A 22756-nucleotide genomic window follows, 5' to 3' on the forward strand; every position below is an offset into this window, starting at 1 on the left:
AGTCCTTTTACCAGTGTGTTTTGGTTTTCCCAAATTAGAAACACACCATATTAAAACTGTAAAACCCTATTATACAGCAAGTTGATAGAGCGGCATTTTCTAAAGATTGCAACTGATGAAACATTAAAATGAAAACTAAGGAGTGTTGATTATGTAGAATGATTTCTCTTTTACTGGCAGGTCAAGTATACTAGAAATGTACAAATATTTTTGATAATCTAATTCCAGATGAACTCAAAACACTGAAGTAACATACACAGGCTAAGAGAATTCAATACTGTTCCAAGGCACTTACTGAATCTCCATGACTAGATGAAAACCAGAACAAATTAGGTCTGACAATTAAACAGTATATAATATAAAAATAACCTTTTGCTTACAATTTACAAAATGTATTACAATCTTTATCTCTGCTAACCTGAAATTCTGGCTGTATGTGTCCAGCAATTTTTGTAAAAAAACCCCAGAAACTATTTTCTAAAACTTCAGGGCAAATAATTTACAAATAAGGTACACAAAAAATTTAGATCATGCAGAGATTTCTTACATCTTCTGTTAATATTTTATGATTGCAACTTTATCAAATTATATACTTACTTGCCCTGTACATATACAAAATAATGCATACATGGTAATCAAACGTTAGCAAAAAGTAGTCCATAAACACAATCTGTCAAAAGTATTACTATATTAACATATGTCTACAAGCAGCGTGTAACAGGGTTAAAAGACATTAAGGCAATAATACTTGAAGTTACAAAATAAATCATATGTAATACTTTCTCCTAAGTGTAATAAGGCAGGTAGATGGCCCCAGCAAAAAGTTAAGTTGTACTACTGGAATCCACTGTTGTGAATGATGTTTAAGGTTTTGCATGGGATGTACTGTAAGAGTGTACCATTTGGTAGTTAGATCTACACTGCTCTGTGTTAGTCGCCCCCCAAAAGAAGTAGAATACTATTTTTCTAGTTCTCAGTGGCACTTGAGTTTTCCAGTATAATTTATTGATAGTGTGTCCATTGGTTCTTGGATCATGTCCATTCTGAAGGTGGCTCTCTTGGTCCTCTGGGCTTTCCACAGCGGTTACCAAAACCTAAAGAAAAAAAAAAAAACATTTAATACTTCCGTCCCCTCGGACAACACAGTGTCACAAATGTTGGCAGCAGTCAGAAAGATCACTGTAAGACATGCTCCAGCTCTTATGTAAAAGGTTTATTCTCAGGGCTCAAAAATGACTTTATAGTATTAGGAGTTCTAAAGGCACCATGGCCAAAGGAAATACAAATATGAAGAATTTGTATATAAATATAGTTCACTATTTACACCCCTCTTGGAAAGTACTTCTCAGTAAATACAGTATTAAAGTCTTTGTTACAATTTCTTGATTTTTTTCCTTCTCTGTATACCAAAGCAGTTTTCTCAGGTATTATTTCTGAACATTTATTATTGTTATATATATATTTTTTTTTTCACTCTAAAAAACAAAGTGAAGAATAACTGAATCACTCATTCTGGGAAAATCTCTTTCAGCAGTGCTGAAGAGACAAGGCAGGCTCATTTGGCTGGGTTCTGCACCTCAGCAAGCTGGAGGAAGGCAGCAGTAGCAGGTATCCAAACTAGTACTGTTAAAGAATCTTCTATTTACATTATCTAGTGATTATGTTTGGAATGAATTGTAATTACCAGTATCTGTTACTTCTGCAGGAAATTCCGAAATTTGAGCTCTGGTGTCAGTGGAACCAGAAAAAGAAATCTGAGGTAAAACGTCAGTTGGTGTTTTGTTGCTTTTTTCAGGACGATCTGGAAAATACACCCCCCCTTACAGTAACACTCACTTAGTCAGCGCTCTGTGAACACTATTTTTAAGTATAGCTCAGAACACAACTTACATCAAATATTCTTTACAACAATAAAGATTTAAAAGTCAATTTCTCATTTCTTAAAAAAACAGACTTCAAAATTGTTTATGAAGCAGATGTACAATGACAGTGACACATTCCTGTTCACCAAATATGGATTATTGTTGTTTTTAAAGTTTGTATGGATATTTAAAATCCCATGTAGCACTTATAGCAAAAGCTCACAGTACCACTTAATACGTCAATATAAATGCATCTGTTCATGTTCTTTCTAAAGTAAGGGTGCTTAAGAAGACACAGTAAGTAACTGTGTTGTATTACTTGTATAATCACCCTATTAGTAAAGCTGTAATACTTCTGAAAACTAATTTATTTGAAAAAATCTACCACGTATTTAACGTGCAGCTCCAAATGGACTGTATAAGCCCATTCAAGCAGATGCAGAAGAGACATGGCAGACATAAGCTTACAGCAGAAGCACATCGCTGCAAAGTTAAACATCAGCTGGTAGACTACACTTCTTACCAAAGCCTTTTCAGAAGATCAAAAATTAAAGACTTCAATATGCAACATACATACATATACATACACACACATCGTCGCTGAACTTATTTCAGGTTTAGTCCTGTCTTTACGAAATTGAAGAAATTAATTCACTATCTTTTACAATTTCTATTGCAGCAACATGGGAAGGTACTAATTAAGCTGAACAAAATATTGTTTGAACATGCATTTAGATTCAGTATTTTTGGTCTTAATTTTTTTAGCATACCCAAAGTTTAACATTCATTTTTAAATTAGACTTGTAACTTGCTTCCTCAGAAACCCTTATAAGCTTTAAAAACAGCAGACCTTTTCAGAAATGCCAGTGTTTTGACAATATACTTAGATATTTTCAAAGCAAAAGCCAAGTTCAGACAAATTTTTTTCAGTAGGAAAGCAAGAGATGCACTTGCTGCAAGACTACTGTAATTTTTAGAAATTTGCCAATGAAATTAAAGTATCATGGGTTGGAAGTAGCTTTTGAAGGTATCATATGTATACCTTTATTTCATGGTTAGATCATGAAATATTTGTGAATTTCCAGTAGAAAAGTTTCTCCCTGGTAGTTTCTAATCTTTAATAAAAATATTCCCCAAACAAAAACAATTTTTCAGTTCAAATGGTTAGGTTACTTGAGCTTTCTACTCTTATGGGGTTACTGGGCAGATTTAACGAGTGGAAAAAAACATTCCTTTTCCTATTTAAAAAAAGAAAAAGATTTTTGATCACTTACCAGGTAGTACAGGTGAAGTTGTTTTCAAGTCCTGTTAATGAGAAATTTAAAAAATAATTTTATAAAATGCTTCCAAAATATTAAAAGAACACCAGAAATTCAAGATGATGAAAACATCTTCAAAAAAATACAACATTTGTGGAAGTATCTACTTGCTCCTACATTTCCAACTTGCTAGAACACTGGCAAAAAAAATGCTACAGTAGTTAAGAACTTACTATCAGAATGTTACATAATATTTAATAAAAAGTTAAAACTGTCACATTACAAATTATTTGCACACTTTGGTAGTTTAATTGAGTCCCTGAAAATTCACATCTATCTTTTTTGTTAAATTTTTAAGTGCTGTGTAAAGGTGGCTGTAAAGTGTTTTGGGGGTGCATGAAAAAAAGGCACAAATGTAAAGAGGATTTTTCCACTTTTGAAGTTTTGCGAGCTGTTCACACTGGATGACTTTGAGCTACTAGTAGCCTAATGTGAGAAGTGAAATGTGATGGGCAGAAAAGAATTTGTTTAAAATAAATACGGATGTAAGGAAAAACTTTATCAGGCAGTGAAACAGGTTGCTCAAAGAGGAAATGAAGTCTCCGTCTCTGGAGGTTTTCAAGACCCATCTGGATAAAGCCCTGAGCAGCCCGGTCTGAGTTCCTGCTTCATGCAGCAGGTTAGACTAGAGACTGCAATTCTCCTCCAGCTTGAATTAGCTTATGATTGACTAAAAGCAGACAGCAGCAGTCTGTCCATAAAAGCAGCATATTTACACTCTTAAAACCATAATTTAAGGTATATTAAGGATGACTTTTGAAGGTATTGCTGAACTTAAGAAAATGAGATCGTTTTCTTTCTTAACACACCAGTTCAGCAGCTCAGGCAGAGGACAAACTGGCTATTTCTAGATGATCAACAGCTGTAACTTTTCACAAGTATGTTATTTGCTTTTTGCTGTAGCTCCCAACTGAACTAAAAATGACCGATTAGTACAGACTTGTCTCCTATACTTACTGAAGAGACTGTTTGTTCAGGGAGATGCTGATCACGCACTATGCTCCATTCAGACTGTGCAATCATAACTGGCTTCGGCAAGGGTGTGCCTAGGAAAAATTAAATCAAACTCAACATACTTGAGTTCTCTCCATGATGCAGCATTAGAAAAGTTCTATAAAGCAACTTTTTTTTTTTTAATTAAATGCTTGTAAAAACATCAATCTCTCTAAGTTAAGAGCTTTCAAGATAAGGGAAGACTCCGCAACATAACTCAAAACACAAGACTGCAGTGTTTGCATTGTGGATGTTCATTTGCTTCATTTGGGGGTTCCTAACCAATAAAAGAATTAGCTTCTTTTTCATTCTTTTAAAAGTTTGTTATACCAGCTGCGCAGTAATAGTAGATCTGAAAAAGAAATAGTTAGTAAAGAAAACACACAAGTCAGGGCAGCCACACCTATCCTTTACTGACACCACGCAGAAACACAATCAAAATTGAAGTGGTTTTAGTGATTACAGTCCCAAAGAAATGTTTTTGTTAAAAAAAAAAAATTGTTTTAGGAAAAAAAGTTTTGTTTCTTGTGTTCTCACCCAAAAGAAGCCAATCTATAATATCCAAAGAAAGGGTCACTTTAACTCTGAACTACCTATGCTTATGATGCTCAAGGGACATATTTATAAAACTTCAATGTTTTTATACTGAAAATACCTGTATTAACTACTTTGGTCAAAAATTTTGGAAAGTTTCAAAAGGCGAGAGCCTCAGTAAATAACTACACCACACTAGGTTTTTTGGAAGATACCAGACATGAACCTAATTTATCACTTGATTTCAATTATTTTTTTTTTTTTCCAATTCTTCTATTACTGGCTTGATGAATGAAATATGAAGCTATAAGCACATCATTGTAGGCATCAGCTTTTCTCCTTCAGTTACCCTTTTGATGTAGGCAAAGAGTAAACTATGTTAAACTTAAATAAACTGGGCTTGTTCACTAGATGGAGTGCGGTATAAAATTTCACCATCTTTCCTTTGCCCAGGAAAGGAGAATCAGATAAGCACTGTTCATGTGTTTTCCCATTCCCTACCTCGGAGCAGTAGGAAACTACCTAAAATAGTTGGGGAATTCCCTAACTGTATTGCATTTCCCCACTGTATCTCATTTCCATACCCTTCAGGTTGAAAACCAGCTCCACTAAAATCAATATTGAACTCTCCAATATAATTAAATATCATATAACAGCATGCTTCGTCAGGAAATGAGAAATAATTTGACTGTGTTCAGGGCCTTGTGGAAGTTAAATCTCAAAATAAGCCATTGCGCATGCTAGATCTCATGCCATTTTACAATTTGCTCCAGCACTTCAGAATTAACCAAAAAGCAGGGGCACTCAAATACAATACTGAAATGCATTTCACATTCCCAATTACCACAAAACATTAAAAACTCACTCTGTTCACTTGCTAATACAAATGATTCTGGTGTTCTTTCTGGCAGTGGGGGAGAGGAATCTTCACTAGTATCAGCATCTAAATCAAATATGACATTTAGAGAAGTTAAAAAACACACTTAAGTTTTCCTCCTAGATTTTTAGAAGTTGATCTTTTGATACATGATATTATCCTAAACTTGGTATGAAATTTAAAGCAGAAGGAAAATTTGCTCTAAATGTTATAAACCATTTTGTTTTACCATACTAACAATGCTATCTTCACATTAAAAGGTTAAGAACCAGTTTGTATGTGATGGAAGAAAGAAAAGCAGAATACATTTTCAGTCTAAATCCTTTGGAGACAAAAAAGCCTCAGCAACTCCAATCAATACTTTTTCTTCATTCTTTCAGCAACAGAATATAAGCAGAATTAACAGTCTGCACTGGAGGGGTATAATTTGTTTCTTGAACAAACTGTAATTTGACTGCACTTCATGACGTGACTATTTGCAGCCACTGCAAGTAAGAGTTAAGCTCCGCACAACACATTGGCTCCTTGAACTCCTCTGCAGATACTGGTAACTACATGCAGTTTGTGCCTACCAACTAAACCACTGATGAAGCTCCCAAACCATGGTAAGAAGCATGTTGAAAATATGTGTAAGACAGTAATTCACTGCTGATGAGCAGTGATTTTTATTTTTTCTTAAGTAGCTCTAGCCACACTTACATTTGAAGTCAATACAGCACAGCTAGATTGCACAGGTGCAAGGACATTAAGCAACGTTGCTTTTCGGGACTGCATCGTGTGACAGTAAGTTCTAGGGAAGCTCCACATTAACCATTTCTCTGAAGCCCAAAGTCTCAGTTTTGCTTCCCAAGTCCATCTTGGGGCCCACCCAGGCTGGCTCCCACATCATCGATATAAACTAGTTAAACAGTCTAGTGCAAGATGTACTAGCCAGAAAGGTAAATGGGTGCCAGAGGAGATGGCTACCGTTGTTGCCAGTAACACATCCTGTCCCCAGTCTGTTCCCTCTTGCTTCTCAGGAACGCACTAACACAAGCTGTTCTGGCAGCAAAAGCCCCACTCCTGCCTGCTAAGGAATGTGGAGTAGAAATTAAAGGTTTAAGACAATTCAAAGTAGCTGCTGTCGTAAGTCTCATCTGACAACTGTATTCTACGCAGGATTCATAAAAAGATCAAGACGTGTTCTAACAAAGCCATGAAGCTTGCCCCGCCAGCATGCCAGCAGCAGGGACAGAACTCCATGTTTTACAAGACACAGTGTTCAATGCGAGAGACTTGTTCCATCTAGAGTTTACTACACAGCACAAAACCTTAATTTATTGAAATAGCCTCTATAAAAATCCACAAATAAAGTCACTATGGAGTATACACTAACTGAAAGGGCTTTTTTTGGGTTTTGGTTTTGTTGTTGCTGTTTTGTTTATTTTTAACCTCAGGGTACAACTATTTTTCACTTCATTTGAATTAAAAAGAGGATTTAATTATGCGGTAAGATCATGCACACCAACAGTTATGGTTACGCAACTAGGGTGCTAGTAAGTTCATAGGCAAGCTTCATTGATGATTGTACCCACGTGCCCAGCTTCAGACAGAAGAGTCCTGAACAAGTATGAAAATGAAAAAGCCACTGTAAAACATGAAGTAGGAACACTCGTGCAAAGATACTGATATATTCTTGAGCCCAAGATGGGGTTCAAGACCTGCAACCCGAACAAAGTGGGAAGTGTTCACTCTCATACAAAAGGAAACAGATACACCCTCAATAACACGAGATAAATTATTAAAAAAAAAAAAGAATTTAAGCCATTCCTGTGAAATCAACATACCAGCAGCACAAAGGCTGTACTGTTATTTCAGGATGTTTCTCATATGCAGTTACATGAAACAAATTCTTGAGTAACATTTCTCCCATTCTTTATTGTATTTATGACATATCATTTATTTTATTTGCATGTTCTTACAGCATCTACATGAAGAGATGTGTAGAGAGGTAGCAATTTTCTAACAGTGATAAACAATGATTGCCCTGGGAAAGAAGGAAAAAAGCCTGGCTAAAAGCAGTGTTGGAAAAATACTGTAGCATGTAAATCTACCAAAAAGAAATCCAAGGAGGACTGCTCGGTATAAACGTTGAAGTAACTATGACAAAGGGCTTTGTCTGCTATGCGGAGCATTTTTAAAGTGTCGCAGGGTTAAAAACATACAGGTGTGTGCAAGTATTGTTTCGTGCATATACGTAATATCACAAAATCCATAGAAAAAGATTGTTTTTAAAGCTGCAAAATAGTTCATGTTTCTGAATCTCTGACTTTCGGTGAAAACTTAGCTCACAAAGCAAGTATTTTCAGTTCAGCTGGTTCTGTATCTTGCATCATACACTGAGACCCATATCACCTCAGAAAGTCTCATAGCCTGCAGACGCCCGAGGCAAGGCCACCACTGTAAGGAGCTCCTAGCACAAAAGTCTGATCTAAATACTCATGTTCTCCTTTCAGCCCCACAGCCTTACTATGCACTTTGTTGAGCTTTGCACAGACAGCTACCAAGGCCTAATTTGTTCTTCCCAGCTACTATGTCCTTCATCTAAGTGTGCCAGCCAGATTGAAATCTGAATCTGCACATTATAGGACCCTTTTGCTTTCAATAAATAATGTAACTTTTTGCTGAAGCAGTCTTGCAAACTTTCCTTGCTCAAAAAATTCCAAAAAGCAGTAGAAGATTAAAAGCAACTGAATAATTTTCAAAGCACTACTAAAGCAGAACTTGGATTTTTAGACGAATAGCAATATTGCTTTGTCTTCCACGGCCACATACAGCAGAAGAGGAAAATAGGGCTAAATATTTACAATGCTATTAAAATGCAGCAGCCAAATCATGAACAACTTCAAAGACTGATACACTGAAAGAGTTTACAACTACACTTTTAGGACCAGCACATCAACCAGTAAGCATGAAGCCTGTTTAAAATATTTCGACTACCTAAAACTGCCATTATTATAGACACTTCCATGAAATCAGACGCGGAATAAAAAACACGCCAACCAATAACACAGACATCTGCAATTAAGAATTCATTCATACCTCACAGTAAAGCTTTTGAAGCAGCTTATAAGGGTCTGTAGTACCTCGTAGCAGACATAGCTCACACGCAAACTGAAAACTGGGAAGAAAAAAGTTGTGCCCTTTCTGAAGTTGCCATACTGCACTGCTTAAATTTACATTTAGAAAATTGCACTGTAAAGAAATTCATGTTGTCCAACTCTATAGATGCAACCAGGTTAAAGAGTAGCACTTCTGAACCACAATGAAACCTACCTTTGCCATCTTCAGAACATGTTACAGTTGTTAAGTCTTGCCTAGCAATAGACATTGGCAATACTTTTCTGGCAGAAATGTTTTCAGTGTTAGTGGCAGCAGAAACTGTGGCACTTGCGGTTGAAACATTAGATGCGCTTTTGCTCATGGCTTCATCAAAGTTCATCTCATCTGTGTCGGAATCATCTGAATGAAGAGGATTAGTAAAACAGAGGGGTGCTCGAACAGAAATAGTAGTATGATCATTATTATCACTGGAAGGATGTTCAACTGTCATGTTTGATACCAGAGAGAGAGTTTTAACACCATGACAAAAGATGTCTGAAGACACGTCTTCAGACACTGACGTACGCAGTGCATTTTCAGGCCCATGAAGTGACCACGTGGCGTGTCCCTTTTCTGTCAGAGGCAGACGATCTGGTCTTGGTGGAATATCACAAGCCTGCTGACTCTGCAGACTTCCCGGTGAAGGTATTATTAAGGCTGTGTTAGACTGTGGCATGCTGCATTCCATACATGAGTTCTGAGAAGCATCTACAAATGAATCCCCTGAAATCTGTTCCTGTGGCTTAAAGCTCTTATCAATTACACAGGATGACACAGGCTTAATTTTAATTGCATGTCCCCTGTTCAACAGGGAGTTCCCATCAAAGCTTCGTGGTCCCTCCTGAAGAGGTACCTTCTTGATCTCAAAACTTAAGTTTCGCTCCAGCCTTTTCTCTGCACGTTCACTGGGTTCATTCTTCCCTGAATGTTCTGTTGACTTATTATAATTCTCGTTGAGGTCTGTTGAATGCTCTGATGAAACCATGTGCAAAACTGGCTTTGGATGGTATCTGTCATTGTCCTGCCACACAGTAGTGACTGTTGGATAAGCTGATGGGGGAGATGGTGTTAGGATTGGTGGTACTGGCTGAGGCTCTGGAGGCTGCAAAATTTCTTCTTTAGCATCTCCTTCTACAAGGCAGCTGCAAAAAAACCCAAAACACAGTTGTTTAAGTTCTCTGTATTTTGACAAAATTTTAGATATCTATTCATCTACCTCTGCAGCAGTAATGCTTTTATACCAATATTGAACTCCAAGCAGCACTTCTACTGCATACAGACAATGGTGATAAAATACGACTAACGGGGTAGGCAAGAACTAAGTCACCACACTCAAAATGTCTTCCAGAATATCACAGACACATGCATTCAGGCCACAACTAATCCTCATTGATAGTTCAAAGATTGCTCACATCCTTTCCCAGCAATATTTTTTCAGATTCTCTAAGGCCCTCTTGTGGCAGGATTTCAGTTCTTCCTTGCTTTTTTCTTCCCTAAGTGTCTCAGAGTAACTTGACATACGCAATTCAATATTCAGTAAAGTCAAGAAAAATTTCTTCTAAAAAAAAAAAAAACCCTTAAAGTCTGCTTAATACCAAATATCTTCCTTTATTTTTATTTTTCTGCACATGTCCAGGAGGATTTTGTTTTTATATTTGTGTATTTAATAGTTTTTCCATAGTTATAAGGCTAATGATGCAGACCAAATTTAGCTGATATAAGGTGCACACTGTATAAAAACTATTCACAGCAGAATATATGATCCAAATAACAGTGCACATCAGCAAGCTCACAGCACTTACTATTACAGTTCATCTTAAGCTATTTAAAAAGAGAAGCTCTTCAAGTATATGGTCAATTTACTTTCAGATTAGATGCAGAACATTTGACTTCAAACATTTGGTACAAGTCACTAAGGTCTTGCCTGCAAATAAGGAATTAGGCATTTTCATTCAGAGCCTTTAAAAATATTTCATTATGTAAGGCTAGTAACAAATGTGTGACAAGAACAGAAAAACGATGAAATAGTTTAATGGAAAAATACTTTCAATCCAAGCAGATAAATCAAAGCACAGTGGACTACAGTTTGCAAAGGAGTGTGATTTGGCCACATGCTTGAGCTGCAAAACCAGGCCATTTTATGTACAAAGCTCAGATCACATCCTGCTGTTGGCACAGATGTCCTTCATGGGGAAGTAATAAACCCTTTATACCAGCCAGCACATAATGTTCAAGACACTGATATTTAGAAGACAGATGCTCCAATCCACCCATGTTAAGGGAACAGACAGTTCCCAGGGTCACAGCGTCTTTACGGAGTCGTTCAGGTGGTCCCAGCACTGGAATAACCTTGAACAAGCAGGAGTCAGCCAAATCCTCATACACCTTTAGTTTTTGGGGATAATCTGTGTCAGAGGCACCATCAATGACCCAAACCCAGCTCTGCAGTAGACTTGGAACCTTCCCTTGGAGATAAGGTTACAGCAGGACATTCTCTTCCGTTGAAAATTAAGTCACTGGTAGACCTTGGATTGTACCTTCCTTTCACGATCCAACATCCTGAAGAACTGAGTCTATTCAGAGGAGTATTCACAGTACTCTTGTGAAACAGACTTTTATTTGCAAATAAATTCGAGGCTGCACACCAAAAGCCAGAAAACAGAGGCTTCCAAAAAAGCAAAAACTCTTAGTACCTTGTGACAGCATTCTCCTGCCGCATTTGTGTAAAACCTGGGAGATCACAGCATATCTGGCAGGTTTGGAAGAATGTGTACCAGTATTAACTCTCATGTTGTAAAGACCAGCAGGATGATATGCAGATTACATTCTCCGGGCCCTGTGCTTTCAGGCTATTTAAATGAAACTTCCGTGATAGCAGTAGTAGGTAATCATATATTAATAACTCAGATTAAAAATGAGAATATATTTGCAATTTACAGACTTGACAGATTCTGTGAAGGAAAAAGAAATCTCATAATGAGCTATCAACTACATAACGAAGCCACACCTTCAGAGCTTGTAGGTGAAGTCTGGCATCCAAATAGAGGTTGCCATTCAGCTTGGAACAGTTAGAAAGCATCCAACTCTACCACTATCCATCTTGTTCCTACAAACCTTTCACAGAGGAAGCGTAGTCTGAAGCCAGGAGTCTAAACACAGGCCTAATAAATTTCAGCAACTGCAGGGGAGCTCCAGGAAATCTCAGATGGGTTATCACAGTCAGACACACATGTAATATGATCAGAAATAAGAGGCATGTCTTTCACATCCTTTGTAATCAGACAATTACCTAGACAGAGAAAGGCTGTCACTACTGACAAAACATTAAGAACACTGTTAAAAAACCAAAAGACAAGACCAAAGAAAAGGCTTGCTCTTAATACCATATCCTGCCTGACTATAAAGCATCCATCAGTGGGCAAGGGAAGAGCTACATATGTCGTCTGCCTGGACTTCTGTAAGGCCTTTGACACAGTCCCCCACAACATCCTTCTCTCTAAATTGGAGACATATGAATTTAGCGGGTGAACTGTTCAGTGGATAAGGATTTGGTTGGATGGTTGCATCCAGAGGGTAGTGGTCAACGGTTCAATGTCCAGAGGGAGACTGGTGATGAGCGGCATCCCTCAGGGGTCCGTACTGGGACCAGGACTGTTTAATATCTTCATCAGTGACAGACAGTGGGATCGAGGGCACTCTCAGCAAATCTGCAGACGACACCAAGCCGAGTGCTGCAGTTGGCACGCCTGAGGGACAGGATGCCATCCAGAGGGACCTGGACAAGCTTGAGGACTGGGCCTGTGTGAACCTCATAAGGTTCAACAAGGCGAAGTGCAGCGTCTTGCACTTCGGTTGGGGCAACTCCCACTACCAGTACAGGCCGGGGAATAAAGGTATTGAGAGCAGTCCTGCCAAGAAGGGCTTGGGGGTACTGGTGGATGAAAAGCTGGACAGGAGCTGGCATGGCCCAGAAGGTCAGCCATATCCTGGGCTGCATCAAAAGCAGCATGGCCAGCAGGTCGAGGGAGGTGATTCTGCCCCTCTACTCTACTCTGCTGAGACCCCACCTGGAGCCCTGCATCCAGCTCTGGAGCCCTCAGCACAGGAAAGACATGGACCTGTTGGAGCAGGTCCAGAGGAGGCCATAAAAATATCAGAGGGATGGAACAGCTCTGCTGGGAGGACAGGCTGAGAGAGTTGGGGTTGTTCAGCCTGGAGAAGAGAAGGCTCTGGGGAGACCTTATGGCAGCCTTCCAGTACTTAAAGGGGGCACATAAAAAGGATGGGGACAGACTTTTTAGCAGAGCCTGTTGCAACAGGACAAGGGGTAATGGTTTTGAACTAAAAGAGGGTAGATTTCGACTAGATCTAAGGAAGAAGTGTTTCACCATGATGTTGGGATCACCCTGCAAGGACTCGACCTTAAGGAGAAGGAGCTATGGCATTGAGAAGCTGGTAAACAGCTGGACATCTGCACAGCTCAACCTTGAGGAGAAGCAGCTGTGGTAAACAACTAAGAGGAAGCAAAGGAGCACAAGGACACAGAGGCGACCAATCCTGCCTCTGAGAGAGTCGCGTGGACTTAAAGCAATAGCCAACCGGATAGCACTTTTAGGTGCGTGAACAGGCTGTATTTGTATAAAAAGCAAGCTTTACTAACAATAAAGGTCTTTGGCCTGAATCTCCGCCAGAGTCCGTGCCTTATTATTCCACACCATGAGGGTAGTGAAATACTGGCCAGGTTGCTCAGAGAGGTGGTAGATGCCCATCCCTGCAAACAGTCAAAGTCAGGTTGGACGGGGCTCTGACCAGCCTGGACGAGTTGAAGATGTCCCTGCTCATTGCAGGAGGCTGAACCAGATGGCCTTTAAAGGTCCCTTATAACCCAAACCAGTCTATGATGCTGTGATAAAACATTAAAACTTTAAAATAGACATTCTGAAATTTGGTAAATCAATCATTTCACTTTGAAGACTGACAAAGGCTAGCATTGGTCTCCTGCACTTGTTAAGGCATTTGGCTTTCCAAGACAAGTCTCCGTCTTCCTTTTCTTGCCCTTATTAAGTCTGAAAAAGCCTGTTTACTTGAAAGAATATGGGCTCGTAACATAGCTCTAGGGCCAAAGAATCTTCTACCTTCTCAGCCAACATTTAGAAAGTATTAATTAAAAACAACAAGTAGAAAGGGTTATAAGAAAAACGCAGAGTACCAAGTTATACTCCGTATGCCTTCAGTATTGTATTATCCAGCAATCCATGGTCAGGCTCTTCTCATACTGCTCACATATGCCAGCCTATCTTTGTCAGACAGCAAGAGAGGAAGGAAGAATGATTCAGAAGTCTTTCAGAAGTCTTAATCATATTTTCAAAAAGGTTACTGGGGAGCGTAGCGGACAAATAAAGAACCCTGACAGCTACAAAATTGAATTGCTACCTCTTCCCCAAGGGCATTATTTAAGTGAAGCACAAAAAAGCATTAAGTATCAAACACAGTTTCCACTACACTGGAATAAAGCCAACAGCAGGCTTGCTTTTTAAGAGTTATAGGGCTAGAGACCACACAATTGCACAAGAATTCCTGAGTGTCTATTCACAACTGAAAGGCATCATGCAGACAAGTAATGAGAGCCTGTCTGTCATATCACAAATAAAACTGAAGTAATAGTATTATCTCCCCTAGTTGGAAACAAGGCCTTAAATGGACTTAGCCAGTGCAAAGTCTTCAGACTATCATGACCTATGTAAAAGAAATTTAAAAAAAATAAAATAAAATAGGGGACTGCCTCACACTTGAATCTTCTATGGAACTGAAAGCATACCTGTCTTGGGACAAACTACAGCATGAGTTTCATCCTTGTGATTTCATTTCACGCCATAGCAGTATGGGATGAAGAACTAAAATCCTTATACAAGGGATTCCAAACTGAAGAAATTGTTTGGATTTTCAGCTTATGAAATCCCTACCCACTGAAGTACTGCAAGCTCCCCAACCTCCAAATTATCTTTAAAAGTTACTATATCTTTGTATCTGGAAGACCCCAGATCCCCTTGCAGTTCTCCCAGGTGCTCCCTTCCACTCCCTGCCTGTCTGACTCCTGCCACAAAGGGTTAGGCCTCAAATTCCTTCTCTTCCTTCCCTCCCTGCACCTATATATTGCTATTTGGCTTTATATTAAGATAGGAGGACTACAAAGCACATCAAAATAATTTATTCACAAGTAATTTGGGAACTCTTTTGCCTCTAGATGTTCTTGAAAAAACAAACAAGCTTGAGAATAAGTTGTTTGCTTAAATTCGTAAAGATAACCCTGGTTGGTGGGGTGGGGAGGGGAAGCAAGTCTTACTCCAATTTAATACACAGTAAGAAGGACAGGAGAATTCCCTTCTTGGATTTCTCTCTATTCCGGGGAAAGAAAGAGAAGGAGTTCACTTGCAGAAATGTTTACGTGCCCCCTTTACCAGCAGTGATGCTCATCAGTAATCTCCAGGAAATCCTCCTACTGAAAACGAGGTTTTTCCCTTATTGACCTCATTTTCCTGACCCAGAATTATACATGCAATCAGCAAAAGTAATTTCTTATCTGGTACAGACATACCATTAAGCATTACAATTAGCTTAAGAAGCAAATTAGCATTAAACTAGATATAACAAGATTATAGGCCCATACTAGCACTGAAAATTCATGAAGTTCTTCACTGATAACTGTCTAATAAAATCACTCTCCTATTTGATTTACTAGTAAACAGCACCCCACATGTACGCAAACAGCCCCCTTAGAAGTATTCAGAGAACTGATGAGACAGGAAATACTGCACAAGTCAGCAACCCAGAAGTTGTTTAATGATCTTCCTCGTACACAGCTAAACAGAGCTATTAAAATGTTCCCCGTTGCATCTGAAGTTAAATTTCATTCCTTAACTCTTAAATGAGACCTTACAGTGACCAAATGAGAAATTCTTTATTAAAATCATTCTTTGCCTTATTAATATTGAAGAATATCCATCATCATAAAATACGATGCTGAAATAGCATTCTGTTGTAATTTTTTTAAAAGGACATAGATGCCACCTGGGATTTCCTGATTTTCCTTGAATATGTAACAGTTTTTCCGTTTTACTGACATCATAGAATTATTATTTCACACGTTCTGCACTGCAAATAATGTTTTTGTTTCTTTTTACAAAGCAGAAGTAGTAGGATATGTATAATTTAAGAGGTCCTTGGCAGCAGCTTTTTCTAAAACTCTTGCCAGAAAATCTTGGGCATTTTGGGCTGCTGCATAATGCTTTCTTTGGGCACTTCCTTCAACAGCTGTGCTCTATAGACACTTCTCCCCACAGAGCCAGAAAATTATCTGAAGATGAACTACTAATATTACAAACAATGGGAGACAGTATAGTAAAAACAGCTTGATTTAAATTACCAGGAAACTAATAGAAAGCTCATGAGAGAGGATATTGAGACAGGAAAGAGTCAGTGAACCAAAAATGCCAGACCACTTGAGAAAGAGATGTAAGCTTTCCTGTATTAGACCTTTAAATTAACCCTGCATTGCTTTTATATATTGCAAAAGCAAGCATTTCTCAAGGATATTTGTAAAAATCACTGTGCAATAAAAAATAGAAAGTGTTCTCATAACTCAGCCTTGACAGTGTCTCTTCGTATAAAACTGCTACTGATTATCGTGTAATTCCACTACCACTTTCCTCGTACAAAGTTGTATAAGGAATTTCTGTAGGTTATCAAGGCAGCTTTTTCATATGCTTTTATTGCCACACAACCTAAGCAGCTGACACAGTGCCTTAGTGACAAAGGTCTCAGTTAATGGCTTCCCAGCTGTGAGGTAAACCATGCATTAGGTAATAATAATTTCAAAAAACTATTTGTAATAATAAAAATTAATTAAAACTTGTCAAACGTACAATAATTTGTCAAAAAAAGGCCTCCCACAACTTTCCACCAAAAATGTACACATAGGGAAAAATAAACGACCACAAAATGAAGTGATGGTAACACTATTTTTGCTTTTTCTGCAATATATTCTAAATTTTTAGAATGTTTTAAAATCTAAGCCATTCTAGCCTTAATGGAAGAGAGCTATATTATTAAAACAGGGCAGTATGGGTTCAGATTTAAATGGAACTTGGCCAGTGTTCAAAAGAGAAAAAAACCCCACACTTAAGTAATCCATGGTTATTCTACACAGCATACTGTAGGGTTTTATTTTCCAATAAAAGAGAGTGATGCCAAGGCCATGGAATGCAGCTGTTATGATCAACCAAAAATAGATACCAAGCTCTACATCCTCCCTCATAATTAAAATAGGAAAATGAAACTCAACGTAAGCAGGCTGAAGCTAGAAAAGTACATTATTCTACTTAAGCATTAAATCACTGCCATCCACATGAAAGAAAAGCTGGAGTTCAGTGAAGCTGCTACAAAGTATGCTACAGATACTTTATAAAAAAGTATAAGGACTGAATAAAAATAACCAACTGGTGAATTTTTCCGGTAAAATTCAGTTACATGAGGCTTTTTGGTTTTTTTATTCTGACATACAAATCAAACTGATAACTAAGAAGGAACACCAATCAATGTTTTTTATCTTAGCTTTGCAGAAGATGCAGTTCTGCAGGGCTTGAAGTGAAACAGAATTTCACATAACCATTGAGATGGATTTTAACATCATCAGATTGAAGTCCAAGCATAATTGGAAGAAAAGTGAAACTGCTACAGTATTTCACCTTCTCCTTCAGACAGTAGCACATAGCTCTTTATTACACTGCGGACAAAAAAGTTGTTACCTCATTTTTTCTGAGTTTATGTCTCAGTTTCTCCATTTCTTTCAAGTTGTATTTGAACTTGAAAATAAAGAATTTTCTGTAATCAAGCCTGATTAAAATAAACAACCTTTTTTTTCAAATACTTTAGAATGAGCTACTGAACACACAAATATTTCAAAGACTATTCCTTAAAGGTATAAAGATGCTCCCTCTGAATTCCGAAGTTCCAATCATTGCTTCCAGATTTGAAGTAAAAGCTCCAATTGTACACTTAAGTAAAATCATATACAGTCCAAAATTGTAAATTTAGAACTTTGGTTCTTCACTCTTATATCCAACAATAAAGTCAAAACATACTTATGCCCTCTTCCTGTCTTAACCCAAAAATAGTTGAACACATCTAGCAAAGAACGTTTTACACCCCCCAAGTCCTCCAAAGAAATTTAACACAGATATAAGTTCAAGGTGACTTTCACAAGAAGTGATCATAAACTGCAAAGCCAAACAATTTATAGTATAAGGTGCTGATGTATGGACTCATGAGTTATTCTTGCTACCTTTGTAATAATCAAGGAGTATTTTTTATGTTGACATGAAATGCAGATAGGCATTAAGCTGAATGGCTACATTCCCATATTGTACAGCAAATATGAATTACATTAAAGCATTACAAGGCAATAAAAGGTTGGAAGGCAACACAATTCCAGAACCTCTGCAAAACAAGTACAGCTAGATGCTTCATGGTGAGTTAATAAAAGTAAACAAAATTCCAATTTAATATTGACTTAATATCAATAGCCTAAAGATACTTGTAACTTCCAAGAACAGACGGACATAAAAGAAGCCTAGAAAAATACAATTAGAAGTTATACTTTGTAGCACTCCTTCCCCAAGACATCCCCAGGCCAACGCAAGTACTAAAAGGATTAATTATCCCTCTCTGAGTAAGTTTCCTGTCTTACATGGCCAAGGTCTTCAGTGGCATCTCATCCTTACTTAGTACAGACATGAGAATTAACTTGATACTTAACTCCACTTTAAAAGGAAGAAATCTACAAATTTAAAGGTAATACAGAGATGACCTGTCCTACAATCCTGTCAAAAACAAGAGAAGAGACAGGTGAGAAAGCCACCTTTATAGAAAAAATTCTACAATGCACCGATGTGGTCAGCCATATCTCCTCCACTGTAGAGGAGATATCACCATCTCATCCAGCAAACAGCCTCAGGGCTGTCAGAAAACAACTATCAGGAATCATAGGTATTACTATCTAAGCAAACATAACCTGGTCTGATAGCAATATGGAAGACAAGCTCCTGAGGTCAAGAGATGTAAACCAATTTTCCTCCTGCTCAGTCAGGATCATCTCAGGCAAGTTCACCTGAAACCAAGCTGGCACACAGTACTGGTCAGTATTAGTCCCTGTAGCCCTTTTTGCTTTAGGGGAAAAAGCAACTGTTAAACCTTCCTTAAAAAAAACCAAAAAACAACCTGCAAGTTGCTTTACTAATTACACATTCTAGAGCCAACTACAACACAGAATATAAAGACTTTAAAAGTCTTCTTCCTTTTAAAAAAATACCAGCTTTAACAGCATGTAACTTTAACATGCTTGTAACTTCTTCAAAGACAGGGCATGTACAAGTCAAGTACACCTTTGGCTGGCAACCTAAAAATGTTACTGAACAAAGTATTTTAAGCAAGTTCCCTGAGAAAATTCTAAATCAAACTAAAAATGTTGGTTGAACTAGATTATTTCAGAGTGCCTACTGAATGTGAACTTACCTGTAAAGGCAATGACTCTTAGAAATCACTTGAAAACATTCACTACAGAAAAGATATAGACAAATACTTAAAATAGTTGTACCAAGATATTCTTAGTCACAGCAATGTAGAGAAAAATAATAGAAGTGACATGAAGAAAGTGTTAAGAGAATGTTTTGGGGAAAAAAGCTACAGATGCAATAAGGAGATGTACCATGTTTAACAGTTTCCTTCTCCATACAGAGATTAAATCAGGATCTTTCATGGATTCCGCTCTCCCATCCTCCCCAGGAAAAGGATGGCAACCTTTGCCAGAACATCCACAATACGCAAAACCTGGCTCTAAGTCCTGACTGAATCAGGCTGCAGATTTGTAAAATTACCCCCCACATCAAGAAAAAACATGCTCATTAGTGGGTATTCTGAGCAGATATGACTAATAGCAAATGAAGTCTTTCCTGAGAAGTGTCTTCCATAAGGGGTGTAATTAATTGTTTTTCAAAAATAACCTCCATTTGAAAAAGACAAAAGCTTTGCTAAAACCTTCCATTTATTCACCTCTGAGGAACCAATCTTCCTGCCAGTGCTGGCAGATGGGAAAGTATGAGTTTATGGAAGCAGGTCCAAAAAAAGACCAGGTTTTAAAAGCGTAGATTTAGACTATAAATAAGGAAGAAATTTTTCACAATGCGGGTGGTGAAACACTGGCCCAGGTTGCCCAGAGAGGTGGTAGATGCCCCATCCCTGGAACCATTCAAGGTCAGGTTGGATGGGCCTCTGAGCAACCTGATCTAGTTGCTGATGCCCCTGCTCACTGCAGGGGGGTTGGACTAGATGACCTTTAAAGGTCCCTTCCAGTCCAAAGATTCTATGATTCTATGATTTTAACTTAATGCAGCAAGTAAAGAACAACGCAATGCAGGTAAGACAGATGTGTGCTAAAACATGAATTACGCATATATGATTATTACATGAATATATAAAAATGATAAACACCTAGGTACACACCTAAGATGATTTCAATGAACACTAATAAGGAAATTACCTATTGGACAGAAATCATATCTAAGTTCGGTGACTAAGTTTCAAGAGCAGCTTGGAACTCATCATGAACACAGGTTAACAGACTCCTCTGTCATCACCTACATAGTTGAGTACATCACATCACCATCAATCTAAATAAGGTGGAAATGACGTTACCTGCATAGCACAAACTGTGAGATTTGTTTGTGAAAAGCCCCAATTCATTTCCATCTCTCTCTTTCAACGCATTCCCCTCTAATTTCTGCTTGACAAAACTAACGCTAAGTTAACTATAACAGCCACTCATATTCTTATCCTACTGTATCATTAAGTTGTTATCATACATTATTTCCAAAGTTGTCTTATTGCAAACACCATCCCCAGGGCCACTAAAGTAGAGCAACAGGCCCATTTATGATAGTTCTCCAATATCCTCATTAGAATGGGTGCTAAAATCGCATGCAATATTCCAGATCTGGTCAAAATTACTAGTTGATAGCCAAGTGGACCACTTCCATACCCAGTTTTAAACTAAGCTTATTCCTATGACAAGAAGATGTTGCAATATTTAATATACATACACACTGCTGCCCATTCTGAGTCACCAATTTTCAAATGGCTTTCTACATCCAACTACATTTTTTATATGTGTGTGTGTATATATATACACACACACACACACACACACACACACACTTAAACCTCCTCCTTTACCAAACCTATAATATTTTAGGATTTAAAATTCATTTTATTGTGTAGTCACAGCTCTCATCTTGCTAGCCCCTCAAAAATGGGCTCACTTTACCAGATCATTTGTGCTCTGCCAAATGCAGTACTGGAAAGAAGTGTTTAATTCTCATCTTCTACCTTTAACCATTAAAGTATAGAACAAATAGGAATTCCCACTACCAACCTGACCTTGCACTACTCCAGTTTGATTATATTTTAAAGCAGTAAAACTACTTTCCTTATATGACTAAATGTTATGCAAGAACATGAACTGGCTGGTAGTGTCTTATATCATTCTACAACTTCAAGAAACCCAAGTGCTTACCTTAAATGTCTATTTAACTACAGGCAATGTAGCACAGGCAAGATCACCTGCAAAAGGTCCCTATAAGCCTTCCAGAAACAAGCTAAGGAACCTAGGCACGCACTTCATGAGAGTTGCTTCTTTAGCTGTCCAACACTCAGGTTGGGTACCCATTTTAGGCAGATCAATCTGTTAGTTCAGATTTACTTTTGGCTTTCTTAAAGTCACAGAATCACTAGGTTCGAAAGGACCTTTAAGATCATCAAGTCCAACCATTAATCCAGCACCACCATGTCCCCTAAACCATGTCCTGAACAAGTCAAGTCTATGTATTTTAAGAGCTAGAGAGGATTTTCTTTTTCCTCTGGTGAATGAAAGGATTGGTGAGACCAATTTTTCTTTTCAGTAAGAAAACCATTCTGTGAGCATACTCTAGCAGTACTTGTCTGTCAGGCAACATTTTCTTGAATAAATGGATATGTTTCATTATGTTTTTGCCTCCAAAAATGAGAGTTCGGTCATTATTTGAGCCTATTTTGAGGTATGTTTTGCTACTATCACCTAGCAGAATTAGAGCACAAGTAGATCTAACATATCTGACTACTGAAGTGTTATGCTTGTCTACTCACATGTAGTCATTGCAAGATTGGTATATTCAAACAAAGACTTTGCAAAGACATTCAATCTTACATTTACAATTTAGTCAGTTACAAGACTTCCATTGGTATTATTTTTATTCATAAATAGAAAAAACTGCAACTTAAAAGTCTTTATAGTATCAGTAGTTTTATTCTACTTTTTATTTATGAAGCATGCCAATCTGTCAGCTTAAAATAGTATATTAACACAGTTAACTACCTGCGGGTCCGTGGAGGCTTTGGTGGAGGAGAATCCTGTTTCCCAGCATCTGGAGAACTGACAGCATTCTCTGTATTATTTTCATCCTGATTAAAAGAAAAAGTTTTCATTCATGACTGTAAAGCTGATGCACACAATACTTAAACCGTAAGGTCCAAAGATCTAGAATTATAGTTGAAAATAATGTACAACAATAGTACATATTTTTGGCTAGCATATAGAGATCACTTTCAAAATTCTACTCTAAATTCACAGTATTATTTTATATCTTGTGTATCCAACTTCAAATTTTTCTGACTAAACATTTTGTTTCGCATGTCATTGTCCAATCCACTAGAGAAAATTCTCAAAAGTTAATCTTTCAGGTTAATAGTAAGCAAGGTCCCTTATGTCCCCCAAATTATTCCTATTGAAAGCATTTATTCTCCAGTCAGTCTAATTATTTTCACTTGTACAATAACTCCCATGAAGATAAGACTAATCTACAGTGCAGTAAGAAAATGAGGATTTCAGCTACTGTAAAGTGACAAGTGGGTAAGATTTAATGCCTTGTTCTAAAACACTTTCA

General features: G+C 37.7%; 1 protein-coding gene across 1 annotated transcript in view; it reads right to left on the reverse strand.

Moving 5' to 3' along the window:
• Positions 1-616: 616 nt before the first annotated feature.
• The window catches only part of PTPN12 (protein tyrosine phosphatase non-receptor type 12), a gene marked incomplete at its 5' end in the record, with an annotated part of 77895 nt that continues 55755 nt past the window's right edge, over positions 617-22756 (reverse strand). Inside the window, 7 exons of the mRNA XM_082007541.1 lie at positions 617-1094; positions 1685-1801; positions 3137-3167; positions 4139-4227; positions 5574-5651; positions 8901-9868; positions 22189-22274. Coding sequence (XP_081863667.1) covers positions 1033-1094; positions 1685-1801; positions 3137-3167; positions 4139-4227; positions 5574-5651; positions 8901-9868; positions 22189-22274 — 1431 coding nt within the window. The 3' untranslated portion in view covers positions 617-1032. The remainder of the gene's footprint in view (positions 1095-1684; positions 1802-3136; positions 3168-4138; positions 4228-5573; positions 5652-8900; positions 9869-22188; positions 22275-22756) is intronic.

Source organism: Phaethon aethereus (assembly GCF_964289735.1).
Source record: "Phaethon aethereus genome assembly, chromosome: 1".
Lineage (NCBI taxonomy): Eukaryota > Metazoa > Chordata > Aves > Phaethontiformes > Phaethontidae > Phaethon > Phaethon aethereus.